Below are 20,833 nucleotides of genomic sequence, written 5' to 3'. Positions count from 1 at the left end.
TACCAATGGATTTTTTTTCATCATAAAACACTTTAGACTTTTGAAAATCGAGCAACAGAAATCAACAACAACAGAGATGGGAACAATATCATTAATATAGTGTCAATGTTACTATTATGTCAATTAAAAGACTGATCATATTTTTCTACATCTTAGATACAAAGTAGAGTTTACTTTCAGATATTCATGAAAAAGTAGGGAAAAAGTGTAAGTATGTAAAAAGGACAATAGATATGAAGTCAGAAGCAACTTAAAATACTTAAGCTTGTGGGACGGTGGCGGCGCACGCCTTTAATCCCAGCACTTGGGAGGCAGAGGCAGATCTCTGTGAGTTAAAGGCAAGCCTGGGCTACAGAGTGAGTTCCAGGAAAGGCACAAAGCAACACAGAGAAACCCTGTCTTGAGAAAAACAAAACAAATCTTAAGCTAACTGAAAATAAACACTGGTATCTTCATGAGGTTATAGAAAAGGAACAAATTTTTCTAAATATAATTTGGACAAAGGATGAAATAAAACTAAAGTTGATGCTTTGGAAATAGTAAAATGTCATCATAAATCTCACAGGTGGCAGAGTATGTATGTGATCTAAGAAATAGTCATTACAAGTCATAGTTTTAACCATTTCTTAATTTAAACAAACAGAATAGGAAAAAAAAAGCTACATGTGATCCACACAAGATGGAAGTTTAAACAGTGAAGATAAAGATAAAATAATTTAATGAGATAGGAGGGAGACACCCATAGAAATGCTTTTTAATGAACACTAAAAATAAAATACATTAACAAAAAACTGTATCAATGAAACTATAGATGTCTATTAGAATAAATAAAAGATGCTGTGGAGCTGGGAAGTTCCACAATCTCCTGCAGCTCCAGCAGTTGCTAGGAATTCGACGGGCTGGCTCTGTCGTGAACTGGGATTAATGTTGCTCTCAGACCTCATCAGAGAATCTCCTTTGTGCAGCAGATGGTGATTAACACAGAAGTTACATTGGTCGAAGTGCAGAGAATAAGCTCAGCCACCAATGGGCCATCTCTATCTCAAGATTGCTGTAATATTTTGTTTGTGTTCTGACAAATAAAGCTTGCCTGAAGATCAGAGGGTGGAGCTAGCCATTAGTTAACCATAGAGGTCTAGAGATCTGTACAGCCAGGAGATAAGAAGTAATATGACTAGGCAGAGAGAGGAAGTGATAAGGCAGGGTATAAACAGGATCTTGGACCCTTTTGGTCTGAGGAGTTAGAGAGGTTAAGAGGTGACTATGGCTGCTTCTTTACTTCTCTGATCTTTCAGCTTTTACCCGGGTACCTGACTCCAGGTTTCTATTATTAAGATTAATTAGGATTGTGCTACACAATGCCCTCCCAAAGGCTCAGAGACAGTTGCCCTAGAAGAGACAGTTACCCTAGAAAATGGTGCAGAAAGAATGTAAGTGCAAGATTTGGGGAGGATTGGAGTGAAACAGTATCTTCTGGACATGACGGAACTGATGCACTCATGAACTCACAGCAGCTGTGGTTGCCTGGACAAGATCAAGCTGGTCAACATTCTAGCATGGAGCAGGAAGGGATTAATAAACCCTCAATCCTGAGAATCCACCAAGAGATGATGGCTTCTAGGGGAAGCATAATCAGTTTTCTGTAAAGATATTGCTCCTGGCAGGTCAACTACACTCCATTGGATGGTGCCACACCCAGAAGTATGTGGATGGCACAAATTGGAACCCATGTGCTATTGAACTTAAAGAAATGAAAAGGAAGCAAATTTGGAGGAGTAGGGAGGTAGTGCTAGATTTAGGAGATAAGGGAGTTTATTAGGATGAATGTCATCAAAATACATTGTACAACATTCTCAAAGAATTAAGAATATTTTTCAAAAGAGAGAGAAGATATTACATGACCACCCTCCTGATGAAAGAACTGGTATTACAAAGATAGCAGATTCTTCTTCCTTTTATTGAAAACAGATTTTTTTCTCACATAGTATATCCTGATTAAGTTTTGTCTTCTTTCTACTCCTCTCCTATCCAGACCCACTCTACTTTTGTCTCTCACTAGAAAACAAACCAGCTTCTAAGGGATAATAATATAATAGGATAGGATGGGATTAAAGAAAAAGTAACATCTTGGAATTGGAGAAAACAAACAAACAATAGGAAAAGAATCCAAGAGAAGGCATAAGAATCAGAGACCCACTCATTTGCACACTTAGGAATCCCATAAAAGCACAAAACTGGAAGCCATAATATACACAGAGGATCTGGTACAGACTATGAAGGCTTTATGCATGCTGCCTCAGTCTCCGAGTTCATATGAGCTTTAATTATGTTTATTTAGAGGTTGTTTTCTTGGTGTCCTCCATCCCTTTCTGGATTTTGCATTCTTTCTTCCTCTTCTTCCTCAGGGATTTGATGGAGACTTCCAAATGAAGGCTGAGTGTTCCAAGTTCTCTCACTCTGCATAATGCCTGGCTGTACGACCCAGTATCTGTTCCCATCTGCTGTTGCTCTGATGATGGCTGAGCCAGGCACTGATCCATGAGTACAGCAGAATGTCATTAGCAGTCATTTCATTGCTATGTTTGTTTGTTCTTTTAGAACAGTAGTATTTGAATTTCCCCCAGGTCCCTAGACTATCTAGTCTCAGGTTCTTGGTCACCCAAGAAATGTTAGATACAGGTTCAATCTCAAGGAGTGGGCCATAAGTCCATTCAGATATGGTTGGTAACTCCCACAAGCTTTGTGGCACTATTGCACTAGCTCATCTTGCAGGCATTGTATATCAAAGGGTTTGTGGCTAGGTTGGCATTTTGCTTGGTAGCATGCAGAGTACGTTCCTGTACAGAAGATGCTAGAATGTAGAGGTGAAGACTATGCAAGCACCAACTCAGCTTCCCCATGTTCAATTAGTCACATAGGTGTTGTCTTAAGCAATGGGGCCTTGCTGTCAGTTTGTGAAGAGCAACCTATAGTCTTGGAAACAGCTTGGGTTGTTTGTGGATCCCCATGGGACATCCTTTGGCCAACAACTCAATTAGATATAATGCAATGCCAAGACTGGAAGCTCCATTTGTTGACAAGGTCAGTTGGGGCTCTGTCCCCACCCCCACCTATTATTTCCCAATTTCAGTTAGACCACATTCATTTCTGTATATGTTTTAAGAAGCCTCTACTCTATTAGGTTTCCAAACTACCCCTCAAATGAACCTTACTTTCCCCGTCTCTCTTCCCATTTGATCCTGCTGTTCTAGTCTTTGCAATCCATCCATAACTGTCTATTCTATTTCCTGTTTCTAAGAAGATCTATCTGACACCCAAGAAGTCCCTTTCTCTATATCTAACCTTCGTAGTTCTATGGATTGTAGCTTGGTTATCATTGACTTAACAGCTAATATCTATATATAAATGAATACATGTCATTTATCTCTTTTTGTTTCTGGGATACCTCACTCAGAACGATTTGTTTTTCTATTTCATTCCATTTACCTAAGAATTTCATCTTTTTTAATGACTGAGTAATAATCCATTGTACAGTGTACTACAATTTCTTTATCCATCCATCTGTTGCTTGACATCTAGGTTTTGTCCAATTTATGGCTATTATGAATAAAGCAGCAATAAAGATGATTGAACAAATGTCTCTATTGTAGGATCCTTTGGGTATATACCCAAGAGTGGGATAACTAGAACTTGAGACATATTGAATCCCATCTTCCTGAGAAACCACCACATAATGGTGTATAAGTTAGCATTTTCATAGTGGCTGTATAAGTTAGCATTCCCACCAGCAATGGGTAGTAGTCCTCTTACTCCATATTCTTGCAAGCATGAGCTATTATTTGTTTTTATTGATTTTAACCATTTTGAGAAGTGTAAGATGAAATCTCAAAGTAGTTTTGATTTACATTTTCTTGATGGCTAAGAATGTTGAACATTTCTGTGTTTCTCAGACATCTGAGTTTTCTCTTTTGAGAATTCTCTGTTTAGACTTATACTTCATTTTTTTATTGGGTTATTTTCTTGATATCTGAGTTCTTTATGTGTTTTGGATATTGGCCTTCTATTAGATGTGAAGCTGGAAATAAATATTTTCCCATTCTGTAGGCTGCAGCTTTGTCTGAATGACGGTGTCCTTTGCTGTTCAGAAGCCTTTCAATTTCAAGAAGTTCCATTTATTAATTGTTGGTCTTAAATTTAAAAATCTGCAAGGTGTCAGCTTTTTCAAAAGGAATTCAGCTGGGCCAGCAAGATGGCACAGCAGAAAAGGCACTGTCACCCAGACTTAAGACCTGATTTTGATTCTGGGGATTCAAGTGTGGGAAGAAGAGACCAGATTCTATGTGGTCTGATTCTGGGGATTCAAGTGTGGGTAGAAGAGACCATCTCACTAGCCCAAAGCTGGCTTTTTAGTTACAAAACAAAATATCACAAAATATACACAAAAACTTGAAATGAAAATAATATAATGTAAACAATATGATTAAAACAATATTTAAAACATGCTGTGTTATATATGTTAAGGTAACTCTTAAAAGTAAAAAGGAACCCGGGTGGTGTTGCTCACCTTTAATTCCAGCCCTTGGGAGGCAGAGGCAGGAGGATCCCTGTGAGTTTGAGGCCAGCCTAGGATTCAGAGTGATTTCCAGGAAAGGCTACACAGAGAAACCCTGTCTCAAAAAACAAAAAAAACAAAAACAAAACAAAGAAAGCAAAAAACAAAAACCTAAAAGGAAACATTTTTATAGTTCTACTGCAGTCATGGATTTTTTGGTTTTGGTGGTAAGTGCATGGAAATATTTTTGATAGTTAAAGCATAAAATGCAATGTAAAGCTCTACGGCTTCAGAATGGTTATTATAACTGTATAGAAGTTCAATGAGATATATAGACTTTAGGTCTGGTTAATTTTGGTATGTAATATTTTTTATTTACATGTTTCAAATAAGTTTACTTAAAATTAAAAAAAATAAAAGGAATTGATGACTATATTGGATTTCACATTGACATGTTCCTTGTGTTTTGTGTTATTGGTAATCAACACTTAGGTGAATATCCATCCACATAAGAGAGAAAATATAAACATCTTAAAACCAGTGAGTTCATGATTTGCATGTGTAAGTAAAGGGAAATATTTTTATGCAAAATTGCCAGGGATAAGTAGGAAATGGGAAATAAAGGCCATAAAATTCAAACAGACTTTGCCTCTAAACTCAAAATATATTAATGATATCCACTAATGTGTTCATCGAATGTTTACTAATAAAATTATATTACATAAGAGAGAGCTGGGGACATGGCTCATTAGTAAGTAGTGCAGCAGGAAGACATGTGTTTGCATCACCAAAAACCCTTGGAAAAGTTTGACATGGTAGCAAATACCTGTAACTCAACACCAGAAAGGGTAGGTGGAGATAGGCTGATCAGAGGACATCCCCAACCAGCTACTGTAGCTGACGTGGCAAGCTCTAGTTTCAATGACAGAAATCACCTTAAAAAGTTAGGTGAAGGATAACAGAGGAATTATTATCTATGCACTAAACACACACAATACAAAGAGGTAAATTAAATGACATAATATATGTGCAAACATTGAAGCAACAGTTTATATGTGTGTTAGCAAACACTTATATGATAGAATGCCATGTAATTATTACAAACAAAATTTTAGGAAAATTCATTAAGACACAGAAATGTACATAAAACTCAGGGAAAGTTAATGTCATGTATAGTCTGTATGTTAATATAATTTAAAGTATTTGAAAGCACATAAATGTAGCTGCATGGCTTTGATGATGAGGCCATCATTTTGTTTTTGTTTTTCAAGATAACATTTATCTGTGTAGCTCTGGCTGTCCTGGAACTCACTCTGTAAACCAGGCTGACCTCAAACTCACCAAGATCCATGATGAAGCCATCTGTACTCAGTACAGTAGCTAAACCATGGTGTGGAATTGCCCAGAAGACAGTAGCTAGATGACTGATCCCTCCTACCCTATGGCCAGTACAGGGTGTGTAAGAACTCTCGGTGACAACATGTACCCACTGAGAACTAGTGGAATGATTAATATCAAGGACTAACCATGGGGGAGTCCTTTGAGATCAGATGCAAGAGCACACTGAGATGCCAAGACATCACCTGCCCAAAAGAGCCTTAAAAGCTCTGTGATTATATGTGCAAACCACCATGGAAACAAATAGCCAAGTCCCAGAGTTCTTGATGTCTATGCAATATATACAGTAAGTTGATCAGCTACTGAAACATTTCCTTGGGGTAAATATAGAAGAAAGCAAACTTCTAAAGGTTTGCATAAGTATGTATGTGTATATATATATGTGTATATATGTAACAATAATAATGAAAGATAAGAGGCTATCAACTTCAGAATGGGGATGTGGGGGTGGTTTGAAGGAGAAAAGGAAAGGAGGGAGTAATGTAACACTGTTTAATTAAATTGTGTCATATAGATATTATTTATATATACATATATGTTGGTATCCATACATAACATATAAATTAGGTGAAGTTATAATAAAGAATCCTCTTTCAACTGTAAAAAAAAATAGAAGCAAAGGATAAAGGTTTTATAATTTCTCTAAAATTAAAGAATAAAATATTTAAAATAAGGCTGAGGAGATAAGTTTTGAATAGACAGTCATATTACTTGATAAACTAGAGAAAATGAATGTGCTATTAGCTGACAAGCCAAAGCATTCTATAAGAATAGCAGGTTTTAGTGTTTTCACTTTACATTGCTGTGAAATAAATTAGCTTTTCAATCTATATTCAGAAACAGCGTTGTTAAGACATTGGTATATTTCCTTCCATGTGCTTTTAAAAATACTTATGAAAACGAAGACTAAATCTTTAATTGGTTATTAGCCTGTACTTTATTTGATGTGATATTGACAAACTATTTACAACATAAAGCAGACACTGGACATATGGATCTGTGTTAGTATTTCCCTGGCTTGTTCGAAGCTCCAGGTTCATTCTCCAGTACAATACATATCCAGAAAGTTACATCTTAAAACCCAGCTCAGTGAGTAAGGAAATACAAACTTGATACCTGGGAGGTCATGATGGCCACAGATGGAAATTCTGCTTACCACAGCCAGAGTAAATACTAGAATTACATACCCTGCCTTTTTCTTCTGGTGATGGAATTTAGAGTGATTTTACCCTTTATTACATTTTCTTTGTTTCATTACTTTAATTGTTTATATGCATTCTTTTCATAATACAAATTCATTCTTTTTCAGATCTGTATTATAAATTATATCTTCAGGAACAAATGTCCTGAAGTCACTAACCACAAAATGAGCCCATCTTTGCCGAAGTAAACCTGTGATAGCTCGGACTTTCTGCTTGTGAGGTTCCTGGAGCTAAATCATAATATAGAATCCAAAGTGCAGCACTATGAAAACCTTTCAATGCTGATTCAAAATATTATTTATTATATTTGAGTTTAAACTGAAAAGATGCCACTGCCCAGGCCAGTTGGAGGGAGCTCCCAGAGGATTTAAACTCTGTCATAGCCATAAGACTGTGTATATACAATCTCAAATTTAATAAAAACGGTTCAGACTGGGTCCAAATGTCACACTCGCTGTGAGACAAACAGCAAGAGTGGTTTTGAATGTCAGCTGCAGGCAAGAACAGATACTGTGAATGGATGGTATGTAAGTGGCTGCTGGGCCACTCGTTATGTCCCTGCCAGCAGCATTTAAACTCGGGCAGGATTGGCTGCAGAAAACATGCTTTTCTTCATTTACATGGTAAGAGGATGCATTCTGCAAACAAGCAAACAGTGAACACATGTGGCCCTGCAAACATGCCCAGACTAACTTACAAACATATGTCAAACTCAGATGCATGAAAGTCAGCAATACACTTGACTGTCAAGATTTTTTCATCTTTAGAAGCAGATTTGACTCTACATAAATAGCATTGCATTAACCATTTCCTTCAACTGTTATCTTTCAAATGCAAACTCACAGTCAAACTTGAAGAAACTATGGGTCTCTGAGACTCAAATTCTCAGACTGATACCATCCTTTTCTTTCATTTTGATTGCTACACACACACACACCTTTTTAGAAGTTTGCTTTCTCCTATGGTTACCCCAAGGAAATGTTTCAGTAGGTGACAGACATATTGCATATATTATTGCATATGCATCAAGGACACAGGGATCTGGCTCTTGGTTCCTTTCAGTATCTTTGGTTACCCGGTGCTTTGTACCATGAGATGACTGGTAATCTCAGAGCTTTTGTGGGCTCTGTCTGGCCCTTTAGAGAATGCCATGGTATCTCAGTGGTGCATGTCCTCGCATTTGACCTCTGTTTACCATGGTAGTTCCTTGGTGTTGATTGTGTACTACCACCAGAAATGGTGGGCTGCTCATTATTCCCTCTGTTATCATTTTCTTTTTTTTTTTTTTGCCAGAGCTGAGGACCAAACCCAGGGCCTTGCGCTAGCTACCACTGAGCTAAATCCCCAACCCCTCCATTATCATTTTCTTGTCCCTTGGTCTTTTCCCTCCCCATGGTCGTTTCTTGGGGACTGATGACTGCTCCTAGAGACTCTGTCCCCTCACACTGCAAAGGTGGCTGGTCCACTTTTCTACAGTTGCTATCCTGTTCCCATTTTGAATCTTTTGTAATATTCTTTTTCTCTTTTTCTTTACAACATTTTAAAGGTTGATTTTTGAATTTTTAACAAGTTCTAACAATAGGTGATTTATATAAAAATGGTAGTGGAGGAGCAAAAGGTTTACAGAGTAGGCTGGTCTTCACTGTCCCTAGGCAGTTTTCAAAATCTATTGGGTTTTATATAGTTCAGTTTTCTAAGATTGAAATACAATTTTTTTTTTTTTAACAATCCTAGGTCGTAAGTCCAGCTCTAGCTTTGGAACTCCACCCAAGCTTTCCACCAGCCTTCTGCATGTGTTAGTGAGTATTTGCTACTGAAGTATTTGAAAAAAGCAAAGATACAGAAAAAGAGAGAACCAGGAAACTAGGATGCATTGCAAGTTTAAAGGAAAAAAAAGACAACAGAAATTACTATGGCTTGTACCAACAAATTTGACAACTTAGAGCCTTTCTGGTCTCCATCCTCACTGATGCTCCTGATTTTTCTACCAGTGAATAGACTGGACAGAGAAGTATTAGTGAAGGGATGTCAGGTAGAAGGAAGGGTTGGAGACAGGAGCAGGGATGAGGCAGAGGATCAGCTCTTCAGCCTAGGGGATGTTTTGGTAGATTAAGAAAGAAATGAGTCTTTCTCTTGCACAGAGTTTATGTATCCATCCACTAGTCTGTTGTATTTTTAAATAAAGTAGAATTAATGACACATCAATCAAGCTTTTCAATCCCCAAATTAGTCTAAAACAAGATATATCAAATACAGAACCTAGCATAATTATTTATTGGTGTGTGGATAGATTTCCATTATCCACTCTCTGAGACTTCAGCAATTTTCTTGGGGATTTGGGACTAAGTTAGATGGAGTTCTTTAGATGCAATTTTGGGGGTTAGGTCCAGTCATCACCTCTTCATCTCTTTCACTGGACAAATCGTGCTTCTCAGCTGAGTGATGGTCCAGGTCCTACCCGGTATTCTGCTGCAAGGCTCCCTCCTCCAGTACATGTCTGGATCTTCCATTGGAAATTCCTGGCCAGGCCACAAGGAATTGTGGCCTGAGTTCCTTTATGCGATCTGATGTCTGTGTTCTTGTTTTCCTCATCCAGCCAACCTAAACACCCACTTCCCTTCTTTCCTTGCAATTGTTGTTTCTCTAGACCCACACCAGTCTTATATCCAAGATGATAGACATTCCAACCATGCCCCATGGTCGCGCATGCCTGGTGGGACACTTAGTCATCTCCGCCTAGTCATTTTCAGGTCATATGTCCTGTGTGACCCACGACCCATGGTTATGTGGTCATGTAGTCGCAGTGGCTCCATGTTCGCCTGCTCTCTCTCTCTCTCTCTCTCTCTCTCTCTCTCTCTCTCTCTCCCTCTTTCTGCCAGGCCTAGCTTCTCCTGTCCTAGCCTCTCTTCTCTCTAATAAAGCCCATCCTAACTCTGGTAACCATGGGTCCTTACTCTTCCACCCAACAAGCAGCGCCGTTATCCTTTCACAAGTCCCTCCTTAATTTCTGTAAGTTTCAGTTTTTGCTAACACTTCTCCTTTTTTGATTAACAATAGTGGCACATTTATTCCTACTCAAACCACTTTTGCCAGTACTGTACCCACCCTTCTGTTGGGGAGTATTATTTTAAGGTGTGCTGCTTTTATTTATCTTGTATTTGTTTAACTCTGTGAAGCTGTGTTACTTTGCCTGTCTAAAATACCTGATGGGCTAATAAAGAAGTGAATGGCCAATAGCAAGTGAGGAGAAAGGATAGACAGGGTTGGCAGGCAGAGAGATTAACAGAAGGAGAAATCTTGGAAGAGAGGGAGAAGGAAGAAGTATCCAGAAAAGGATGAGGACTACAGGAGCTAGCCACCCAGCTACACAGCAAGCCACAGAGGAGTAAGGGTAAGATTTACAGAAGTAAGAAATGGGAAAAGCCCAGATGTAAAAGGTAGATTGGTTAATTTAAATAAAGGAGAGTTGCCAAGAAACAAGCCAAGCTAAGGCTGAACATTTATAATTAAGAATAAGAATCCATCTGTGATTTATTTGGGACCTGAGTGGTGGGCCCCAAAGAACAAAGAGCAAAGAGCCTGAAAGAGTAAAACAAACAGCACCCTTCTGTGGTGCCATTTTTGGCAAAGGTCAATTTGGAATCTCCGGGACTGCAGAGTCTACTAAATAGTACAATATTACTTGTCATAGATGTATGGCTGTTAGCCTGAAACAGGAACCCAAGCACAAAAATTTTACTTTCTACTATATGTTTCAGCAATCATAGAATTATAAAACTATGGAAACACTGACAATTATCTGAGATTTTGGATGTTAAATGTGTTTCATATGATACAGTATTCTGTATTTTTAAGTCACTACAGGCTTGTTTGAAAAGCAGAAAATCAGATTATCTAATTATTCATGGTTCAGAGATGCTCTTACAAACCAATGAACTCACAAATCCTCCTGTGTTATTATAGAAATTGGTTTGATTTCATTGTAAAAAGTACTTTCCATTAACATGTTTCATCAGCTATCTTTAATAAATGTTGGTTTTTAGATCAACAAGTGTTTAACAGCCTTGCTAAGTTACACAGTCCATAGATAAGGCTACTCTTCTTTAATTCAAATAGGAACCAAAGAGTAATCTTATACAGATGAGGTAAAGACATGAATCAGTGCTTGTAGTATTGGTTCACTCCAAAGCTTTGCATAAGAACTGCAGCTCAAGATAGAAAATAGCATCATATTTGCAGTATGTGTGTGTGTGAAGCATTGTACTGCTGCATTTTCACACATATTCACAGGTACATGAGGAAAGGTCTATACTTGGTGTTTTCTTCAGTCACCCTCTACTTTTTCTTTAGAGACGCAGTCTCTCACAGAACCTGGAACTTCACCATGTAGCAAGCTAGGTGACTTCAAGCTCCAGTAATCTCTATCTCCACCTCCCCAGCACTGGGACTACAAATGTGTGCCACCTGCTTTTTGACTTGGCCACTGGGGAGTTTGTGCAGGTCCTTATGCTCTCACAGAAAGCACTTAAGCTATCTCCTGATCCCCATAATTTCAAATTGTCTACCATCCATATTGGAAAAGATAAAAATAAGAGTGAAAAGGCAGTTGAGGTCAACTTTAACATCATTTGCAGGTGTGTGAGGTAATGTATGTGTGAATTACTCAATTGTAACCACTTCTCAATTTCCTTACTTCAAACGACATATTAAATATCTAGGATATAAATTTTTAGCTATAGCACAATAAAGAAATGTGAGAGATGATTAATATCTCTTACCTACACAAGTCTTCTTTTATGTGAAGGGAGATCAGTTCTTTAGGAATATGAAAAGAAAGAATGCTCTCTGACATCTGCTCACGAATCCGCATCCACTTATTGTCAGATGTGGGAAATCTGTATAATTTACACACAGGATTCTTTAACACTGTCAAGAAGAAAAGGGCAACAGTTAGATTAGAAGCAAATGTACATCACAAGACGGTCAGTAGAGAAAACCATTAATCAGGGCAACATTGTGCTTATCCATTTAATAAAATCTTGCTTATCAGAACCCATGAGTGAACTTGAATTTTTAAGAATTGTATTTTTTTCATCATAGTTTGGTGTTAGCTTCTAGAACTTTTAGTTTTTGTTAAATTTGATAAGCACACTGAAAATTCAATTAGTAAATGCTACAATGGAGGTTCTTCACTGCCTACTCATTTCTTTGTCCTTAAAGGTTTTAAAAAACATACACACCTATTGAGAGCTGCTGATAGCAAAAGTCCATGGAGCATAGAGCAGTGACAACTAGAGTTCGGAAGGTCAACCTATCAGAACTAAGGGTTCTGTTAGAGGAAACCATCACACAAGGCATTATGGAATTACTGTCTATGAACTGGCTGTCTTTTGTTGTAAACTTCTTGTGCAATAACAGCTATGATTATCCCCATTTATCATGCATCTCCATGTTATGTGTACATATAATCTCACAATTGCATCTCAATCTTACGGGCACAACTTTCCCTATACATTTGGGGTGATTAGATAACTATCCCCAGCTGTGTTTATTTTTTATTAACATACATCTATCCAGGGCCATTCTCCAGACAAAAGTATTTCAGCAAAGATACCTTTTTCCAAGGACAAAACTGCACATAGATAAACACTACCTCACCTCACTTACAGATAAGGGGAAAATAACCAGCAATTAAATCTTCAACTCCTTACCTTCACCCCAGGTTATTTACACAAGACCCCAACTTAAGAGATTTACTGCTCACATTCCTGGATGATGTTTTAGCCATTGGCTAGTTACTGAGTTAAGGCAGTTACTTCTCACTGACCCAAGGAGATTTCTGTCAAGGCCAGGCAGGCCTTTCTCGTGCAAATTAAGTTTTATTCCTCCTTAGCCAGGTGCTATTCCCAGATTCCCTAATTGATCTTAGCCTTTAGTTGACCCTACCAGAGAACTCCCCTTTAGTCACTCCCCTTTTGGGTTGTGATTGGAAGCTGACAATTAATTGCTTTATCTCTTCTCTCTGAGACCGTGAAAACTTCAAGCCTCACATTGCTTTACTGAAGAATTACTGTGTGGGTATATAGACTGGTTCTCGGAGAGCACTGGGAGAAGAGGATTGATGGAGAAGAACAAAGATGAGGATGAAGATGGAAAGAACTGGGTAGATATGAGAGAACAGCAGAAGGGACTGAGAGCAGGAGAGACCAGGAGCAGGAGGGACTGAGAGGATCGAAGTAAGAGAGAAGAAAAGAAACTGTAGAGATAGAATCTCCATAAAAGAATAAAGTGAATGGACTAAAGAACCCCATGTGCTTAGATTCATTGATATCCCTCAGATTAGAATCCTCGGCTCGTTGTTAGACTCTTCCGTGGACTCTGGGAGTAAACAATATAGGCTGGACCTATTATTGTTTATGTTACATACCTATAAATATAGATAAAATACAAGTGTATATACACAAAATATACTTTGGACCACATTTATAAGCCTTCTCTGGTCACGCTTATGGCTTTATGTACTTAAGTAAGTGACAATATACAAGTTATTTCATTAATACTTGAAATTCTTTTCAAAGGCCCTACTTTAAAACTTTTATATATCAGAAAGGTTTATTTCTTTGTCTTAAGAGCTATAAAATAACTATTGTACATATCTTCAAATGTCAATATGTCAATATTACTCTTTCTTGAATCCATGTACTATTAGAAGCAAATCTTTGACATTGGAAAGATGCTACTTAGAGTAAGTGGGCATTGTTTAAAGAGTCACTGTGTCATACAGCCAAAGACTCAGGAGCCAAGGGAAGGGTCATACATTAACATTATACGTAATACTTTTTCATGAGTCCCAAACTCACAACATGCTCCCAATCATACGTTTAAGGGCAGAATGCTCTTCCAATTGCTACTGAGTGATGATACCATTGTAACCCTCACACACTGAAATTTAAATAGCAGTACAACCTCAGACACTGCCAGTCAGAGGGAGTCAGCCCCAGTCCATCAACAGAGCTCATTAAAACTACTAGTTGAGGCTGGGCAGTGGTAGTGCATGCCTTTAATCCCAGCACTCAGGAGGCAGAGCCAGGCGGATCTCTGTGAGTTCAAGGCCAGCCTGGTCTACAGAGCAAGATCCAGGATAGGCACCAAAACCACACAGAGAAACCCTGTCTCAAAAAAACAAAACAAAACAAAAAACCAACCAAACAACAAACTGTTAGTTAATATTGAAGTGAATCTATCAGATTGTAAGTAATTCTGAGCATAGAACATGGATTAGGTCCCCTCACCATAACATGGAAAAGGTTTTTCAAATCTTTAAAATTCTGTAAGAATACCATATCACATTTGCTACTTGAGTAAAAATAAAATGTCTTTCCTGAACTTTGAAATGAGGATATGTACACCCATCCATCTATAACCATCTCAAGGAAAGCCTCTGAACATTATCCTTATGAATATGTAGATATCTTATTAGAAGCCTTGATTCTAAATGTCATTTTTTATTTTGTATGCATGTTCACGTATACATGTGAGCATGAGATATGTACATGTATTATATGAGCAATGAGCATACCTGTGCATGTATTCTCAGAGGACAGAGGGGTACATCAAGTCTTCTGTCTTAGCACTGACTGCCTTAATTAGAGACAGTGCCTCTTATCAAACATGAAGCTAAGCTAAGAGGTTGTAAGTCCTAGCCACCCTCCTGTCTCTTCTTCAGCCACCCAGTGCTAAATGTTCCCATGCAGAGACATGGTTGTAACTGGTCTTCCATGTGGATGTTGGAATCAGACTCAGCTCCCATACCAGCACAGTGAACATGCTCATCCATGGACATAGCTCTGAATTCTTTAAATGTCTCATTCTCAAACCAGCAAATTCAAGTCTCCTAAAATACTTTTCTACCCAGCCAAGAATAAGACAGAAGACTCATCTTCTGTGGACCCACAAAGCAGCAGTAGCAGCTTTACAGGATAATGAGAGAAAAGAATTTAACATCTAGAAATGTATGCTCAAAGAGATCATCTTCTTGATATTTTCATGATTATTTGAAAATTTATCAATTTGATTACACCACAATGCTTATAAAGTTTACTGTACTTTTTCATCTGAAAGAATAATCAATAAGGACTAATAGCCAGAAACTATAGGATTTCATTCATTATTAAAGTGGGTTTCAAAGATATGAAAAGTTCACTACCACTTCTATTACTCTATCTCTAAGAGTTGAGAAGAGAACAAAGAAAAAAATATATTGAATTCAATGAAAAAAAGATCTTATAAATTCACATATGCATACTGAGTTTAGAAAGGTGACACTTTTTTGTGGTAAAACAAAACCTCAGTATCTGAAATATCTAAAGTATTTCCTACTAATGTATGAAAATATTAATCAGTTATTATGTAACCACTCTGTTGCTATGCCTTTTCAGAGTTACAAAGCATCTTTCTGTCTCCCAAAGCACTTACAAAGGTTCTTTGGATATTTCTTGCCCTTTAAAGATCAGTAATTATTTTTTTCATAAATTTAGATTTTGAGTTCTGTCAGAAAACATAAAGCTCCCTGTTGTCTCTGCTGAGCCCCAAACAAGTCCTTCACCTTTTGATGTTTTGTTTGATTTTCATTTCAATGGTCCTCAGGTTTCCTAAATATAAACTTGTGTTGAAATTTTTAAAAACAGAAACAAGGACAGTTTGATTAATGAACAGTAGAGAAACACTCCTCTGACCACTATACACACACAATATCCAGACTCCACAGAGGGGCTGCTGCTGTCGGAGGAAACTTGGAACAATAACAAAGTATACACAGGCGCACACACACACACACTCACACACAAACACATGTATGCACAGATACACTCATATACACACAAACACACACAAGCACATGCATACACAAATACAAACACAAAACATACACACAAACACACACAAGCACATGCACACACAAATACACACACAACACATATACACAAATATATATATATATATATATATATATATATATATAACACATTAACACACGGCAATACATATACACACAATTACAACATACAATACACACTCATTCATAGAAACAAATACACCAACACATTCAACACACACACATACACACACACATACTCTCTCTCTCTCTCTCTCTCTCTCTCTTTCTCTCTCTCTCCTCTCTCTCTCTCTTCTGGTAACTTAACCATGAAAGAAAACCATTCCACGAATGTCTCCTATGTAACTTTTATAGTATGGGTGCTGATATTTGAGACTTGGGTTTCCCAAAGCAGTACCAAACTGTATTATATTTGTCAGTCTCAGAACAAATACGGGATGTGCTATGTTTTGCATCTGAAATGACTCTTAACACCTTGTTTGTATAAGATGGCTGCCAGCCTTAGCTCTGAGGAAAGGTGGCAGAACTGTTGCTGGTGTGTCCCAGAAACCATCAGACTTCACTCCTGCGTCTCTCTCCCTCTGATTTCTGGCTACAATGAATTGACCTACCATGCTCCATCACACACTTGTCACCATAATGGTCTGTGTTGCCACAGGCCCAATAGTATTGAAGTCAATTGATCAGGCCAAAATAAACCTCCCAGTTCTCAGGGATTTTGTTGCAGTGATGGGAAGCTGACTGCCTATCACATGATGGAATCCCCTTCACAACTCTATTTAATCCAATGGCTTTCCTTTATGACCCTAGGTCTCAGGCAAGGATATCTCTTCTATATCACAAAATATCATAGAATGGAGCATAAGTTTGAAATTAGTATGGCCTGGTCTTTAACCATCATGAGAATATTCTTGGCAATTGAAAAAAAAATACAGATAAGATGATCTCAACTCAAAGTTTCACTTTGCCAATGATGGGGGTTTCACATCCTCACATAAAAGGCTGCTGAGGGACTCACACATCAAAAACCCACAGTGGACCCAAATGCTGAGTGTGTCTGCCAACTCTTTTGCAGCCGTTCTGCATGCACAGCTGTGTAAATGAACATGTGACTGGGGCCTGGAGCTCTGAATCTCCATTGTGCTTCTTGTTTATGCTTTTCTGACTGTGCAACAGGCTTACCCCCCATAATAGGTGTGCAGAACCTAATGAGTCACAGTGCAAAGATTTACTTACTTTGTGTATACGTATGTGCTTGCTTGTGTGTTGCAGGATATTTAACTATGCAAAGATGTGTTGCATTTGCTTAACTATGTAAAGATGTGTTACATTTGTCTATGTTGCAGCTTATTTATTTAACTACGAAAAGATGTGTTGCTGTTTACCTTGCTGCCTAAGGCACCTGATAAGTTTAATAAATAGCTGGATGGCCAAAAGCAAGGGAGGAAGTATAGGCAGGATTCTTAGGCAGGGAGAATAAGTAAGAGAGGAATGTAGACTCAGGGAAGAAGTTATAAAAGCTAGTGAGACAAGCCTAAGCTAAGGCCAATAATTTATAATTAATAACGTCTTTGTGTCTTTTTTTGGGTGCTGGTTGGTGGCCCAAAGAAAATTCCAAGCACATTTGTGGTTAAATGCATCATGTGGGTGCAGGTTCCCATGGAGACTGGACAAAGGTGCTGGATCCCCTGGAACTGGAGTTATGAGCAGTTGTGAGATGTCTGATGTGGGTGCTGGGAACCAAAGCCAAGTCCTCTGCAAGAGCAGTAAGTGCTCTTAACTGCTGAGCCATCTCTCCAGCCCTATAGGAGTCATTTCTAAAGACTTTGTATATGTATCCCCATTTCCATATGTATTATGTTTTTTTCCAAAGCAAAGGTTAAAAATACCATATGACAGATTCCACAGAGAGAAAAGCTCTTGAGACTTTTTGCATCATGTCAGGGATTTATGATAACATAATGAGCCCTGTTCTGAAGTGGTCCACATCTCAACTGATAAATTACCCTCTTGAGGTCCAGCTCCAGGCAAACACAAGAGCAGAGAGGAAATGGAAGATTTCTGTCATTTTAGCATCTGTATTCAAATGTCTGTGTCATCTCTCCCAGACTCTGTAACAGGAATGTGCTAAAAGGTGGCATGCCACCTGCTTTCCACAGGGTTCATCAATTATAAAAGCCAAGCAGTGACAATTCTGAATAATTCAAAGACACCAAGGAAATGTTCAACAAGACCAAGACAGACAACATGTAATAGCCCTCTGTCCAAGCAGCCTGGGGCAAAAAGACAAAACAGAATCACCAGGGATGTTTTCCTCCTGTCTATTTATGGAAATAACAAAGTATGAGGGGTTATCAGTGGGCTAACTGGGGTTTTAAAATGTGACCCAGGGTCCAAAGGATCACCAGAAAGCACTATTACTTATTTTATCATGTTCTCTTCATCTGCCTCTTCAGAAGTACATCTGTACTCATCTTGATTCCCCACATGGCTGTCAGGAGGAGGTAAAATGAACTTACTTAAGTAGGAACTGATGTCATTGATTTCAGATCTTCCAAAATGATGACTTTAATGTATTGTGGAACCTTTGAGGTAATCCATTCTTCCCATACTTTCAATTAATTGTTTAATTCTACAGTTGAGATCCTGCCTCTTCTCTAAATACTGTACTGTATTATTAAGGGTATGTCCATGTAATTCAGTTAGATATTGATGCACCTCAGTGGTACTCAAAATTATCTTAGATTTATACACATCTGAAATGGTACTCAGCTCCCATTAAGACTGGACAAGAACTGAAAAATCTAAACAGAAATAATAGAAACACTGACAAGAAGAGGAAGTAAGAAAACCACAAGAGCTTAGAAAGCAGAAGCAGAAAACTGGGAAAGAGCCAGCTCTGTAAAAGGCAACACGTGTGACAGAAATTGTTCACAGACTAAGCTCCTGGGGCTGGCCATGAATCCATGATTAAGAGTGATGACTATTCTTCCAGAGGGCCTGAGTTCAGTTCCCTGAACCCATGTTGGATGGCTCGCAGCTGCCTAAGATTCCCACTGTAGGGAATCCCCCGTTCCTGTACTCTGTAGTCACACACACTCAAGCACAGATAAATGCATATGAGCATAATTTTATTCTTAATAATAAAAATAAGCTCCCAAGAAATTTGTAGTGACATTTCTCTAGATACATTATGGAATCTAAATTGCGTTGCCATCATTCAATCACAAATAAAAAATACTACATAGAAAGGGGAATTGACAACATTGCTTCTCTTATCCTTCCAGACCCATGGGTTCTTGGTCTTCCGAGTATTGATTTAAGGCCAAGAACAATAGAAAACTATAACAGTCACTCTGATAAAGAATAAACAAAATAAATGATTCCATGGTTGACACTTGGTGAATTCAGTCTACAGAATTTTGGCAGTCAGAGAAGGTGTATGCTTCAGCTCTGTCCATTCTATGATGGATAGGGCAGGATGCAACTGAAAAAGCTCAAAGGCAGTGCACATTTCACACAGAGAAAACTAGTTTCTTACTAGTACACCTCATCTCAAAGCCTTTGATACTTCTCAAAGAATCACCCCCTCTCTACCAGCCTCAGTTAGACTTCCTCTAAAACCAACTGGGCCAACACTTAAGAAGACTTCCTCAGTCTCTCCTGATTCTGTCCACGAGGTGTCTCTCGTTTTGACTGCACATGCACCATGGTTCTTAGTCTACAACTGTGTTGTCAGTTTAGATGTTGTGGTATGTCTTCTAAGGGTCCTTGTGTAAAACATGTGACCCTCAGGTGGTACTAGTAGGAGATAATTGGAATTGTAAGAAATGAGGCCTCTTGGAAGGTCACCAAAGACTGGAGACACCATTCCCTCCAAAGGAACGGAAACTGCAGTTTCTGGTCTCTTTCCCATCTCCTACTCCTTCTTGACTCCCTTCGCAAACCATTTGCTCCAAGGGTGCTCCCACAATGATGTGTCTGTCAGTCAAGTCAGAGACTGCACATGAATGATATCACTTGATCGTGGACTACAACCTCAAGACCTGTGAGCCAAAATAACTTTTCTCTTTATAATTCATTGCCTCAAGAGTTTTTTCACAGTAATGGAAAGCTCAGAGTGTTAGCATGGGACGTTAACCATCTTTGGAGGGTAGATAGGGATGAGCAGGTTGTTGGTTCCCCCTGTATCTGCTGCACTACTCAGGGCTCATTCCACAGAAATGCAACCCACAAATTCCCATGAGGTGAGAGGACACAGCAGAAGCCACCATGTGACCTGAGAAGGGGAGGTAAGAGAAAAGGACAATGCCAAATGCCTTGCTTATTACAGCACAGCACCTCAGGGTGCTAGGAAGAGTAGCCCTAGCTGAGAGTGCTTTGAATATCCTTCCACCAAAGTCTCCTTCTCAGAGTGACACCTCCCTGCATTGATTATCTTCGTCTATGAGTAGACAAGAACTCAGATAAACAGAATGCAGAGTAGAAGCATAAATGGCATCTAAAAGATGACGCCACTGATTAGATGAAATTTACCCTTTCACGTGAAGCTGATTAACACCCTAAATATGTTAGCACAAACTAAATGAGAAGAGCTACCAAGTCCCCACATGCAAGGGGAATTGATTACATTAGATTATTAAAAACAACAAAGGACAAGGGCACCTGACAAGTGGCAGCAAGAAGAAACCTGAGAAGTTGAAAGGGGACTCTTGGTGGGAAGGTGGGGCCAGTGGGAAGGCCTGAGCAAGAAGGGATCATGGAGGTTGAATGTGAGCAAAGTACAAG

At 38.6% G+C, this 20,833-nt stretch overlaps 1 protein-coding gene across 6 annotated transcripts in view; it reads right to left on the bottom strand.

The window, feature by feature from the left end:
- Inpp4b (inositol polyphosphate-4-phosphatase type II B) overlaps positions 1-20,833 on the bottom strand; it is a 739,919-nt gene that overhangs the window by 176,981 nt on the left and 542,105 nt on the right. For all 6 annotated transcript variants that reach the window (XM_036187401.1, XM_036187404.1, XM_036187402.1 and 3 more), the window contains one exon: positions 11,931-12,078. In XM_036187401.1, coding sequence (XP_036043294.1) covers positions 11,931-12,078 — 148 coding nt within the window. The remainder of the gene's footprint in view (positions 1-11,930; positions 12,079-20,833) is intronic.

The sequence above is a fragment of the Onychomys torridus genome, chromosome 5 (genome assembly GCF_903995425.1).
Source record: "Onychomys torridus chromosome 5, mOncTor1.1, whole genome shotgun sequence".
NCBI classification, from domain to species: Eukaryota; Metazoa; Chordata; class Mammalia; order Rodentia; family Cricetidae; genus Onychomys; species Onychomys torridus.
The sequence above is the reverse complement of the archived record's forward strand: the minus strand, read 5'-3'. Positions and strand labels throughout refer to the sequence as shown.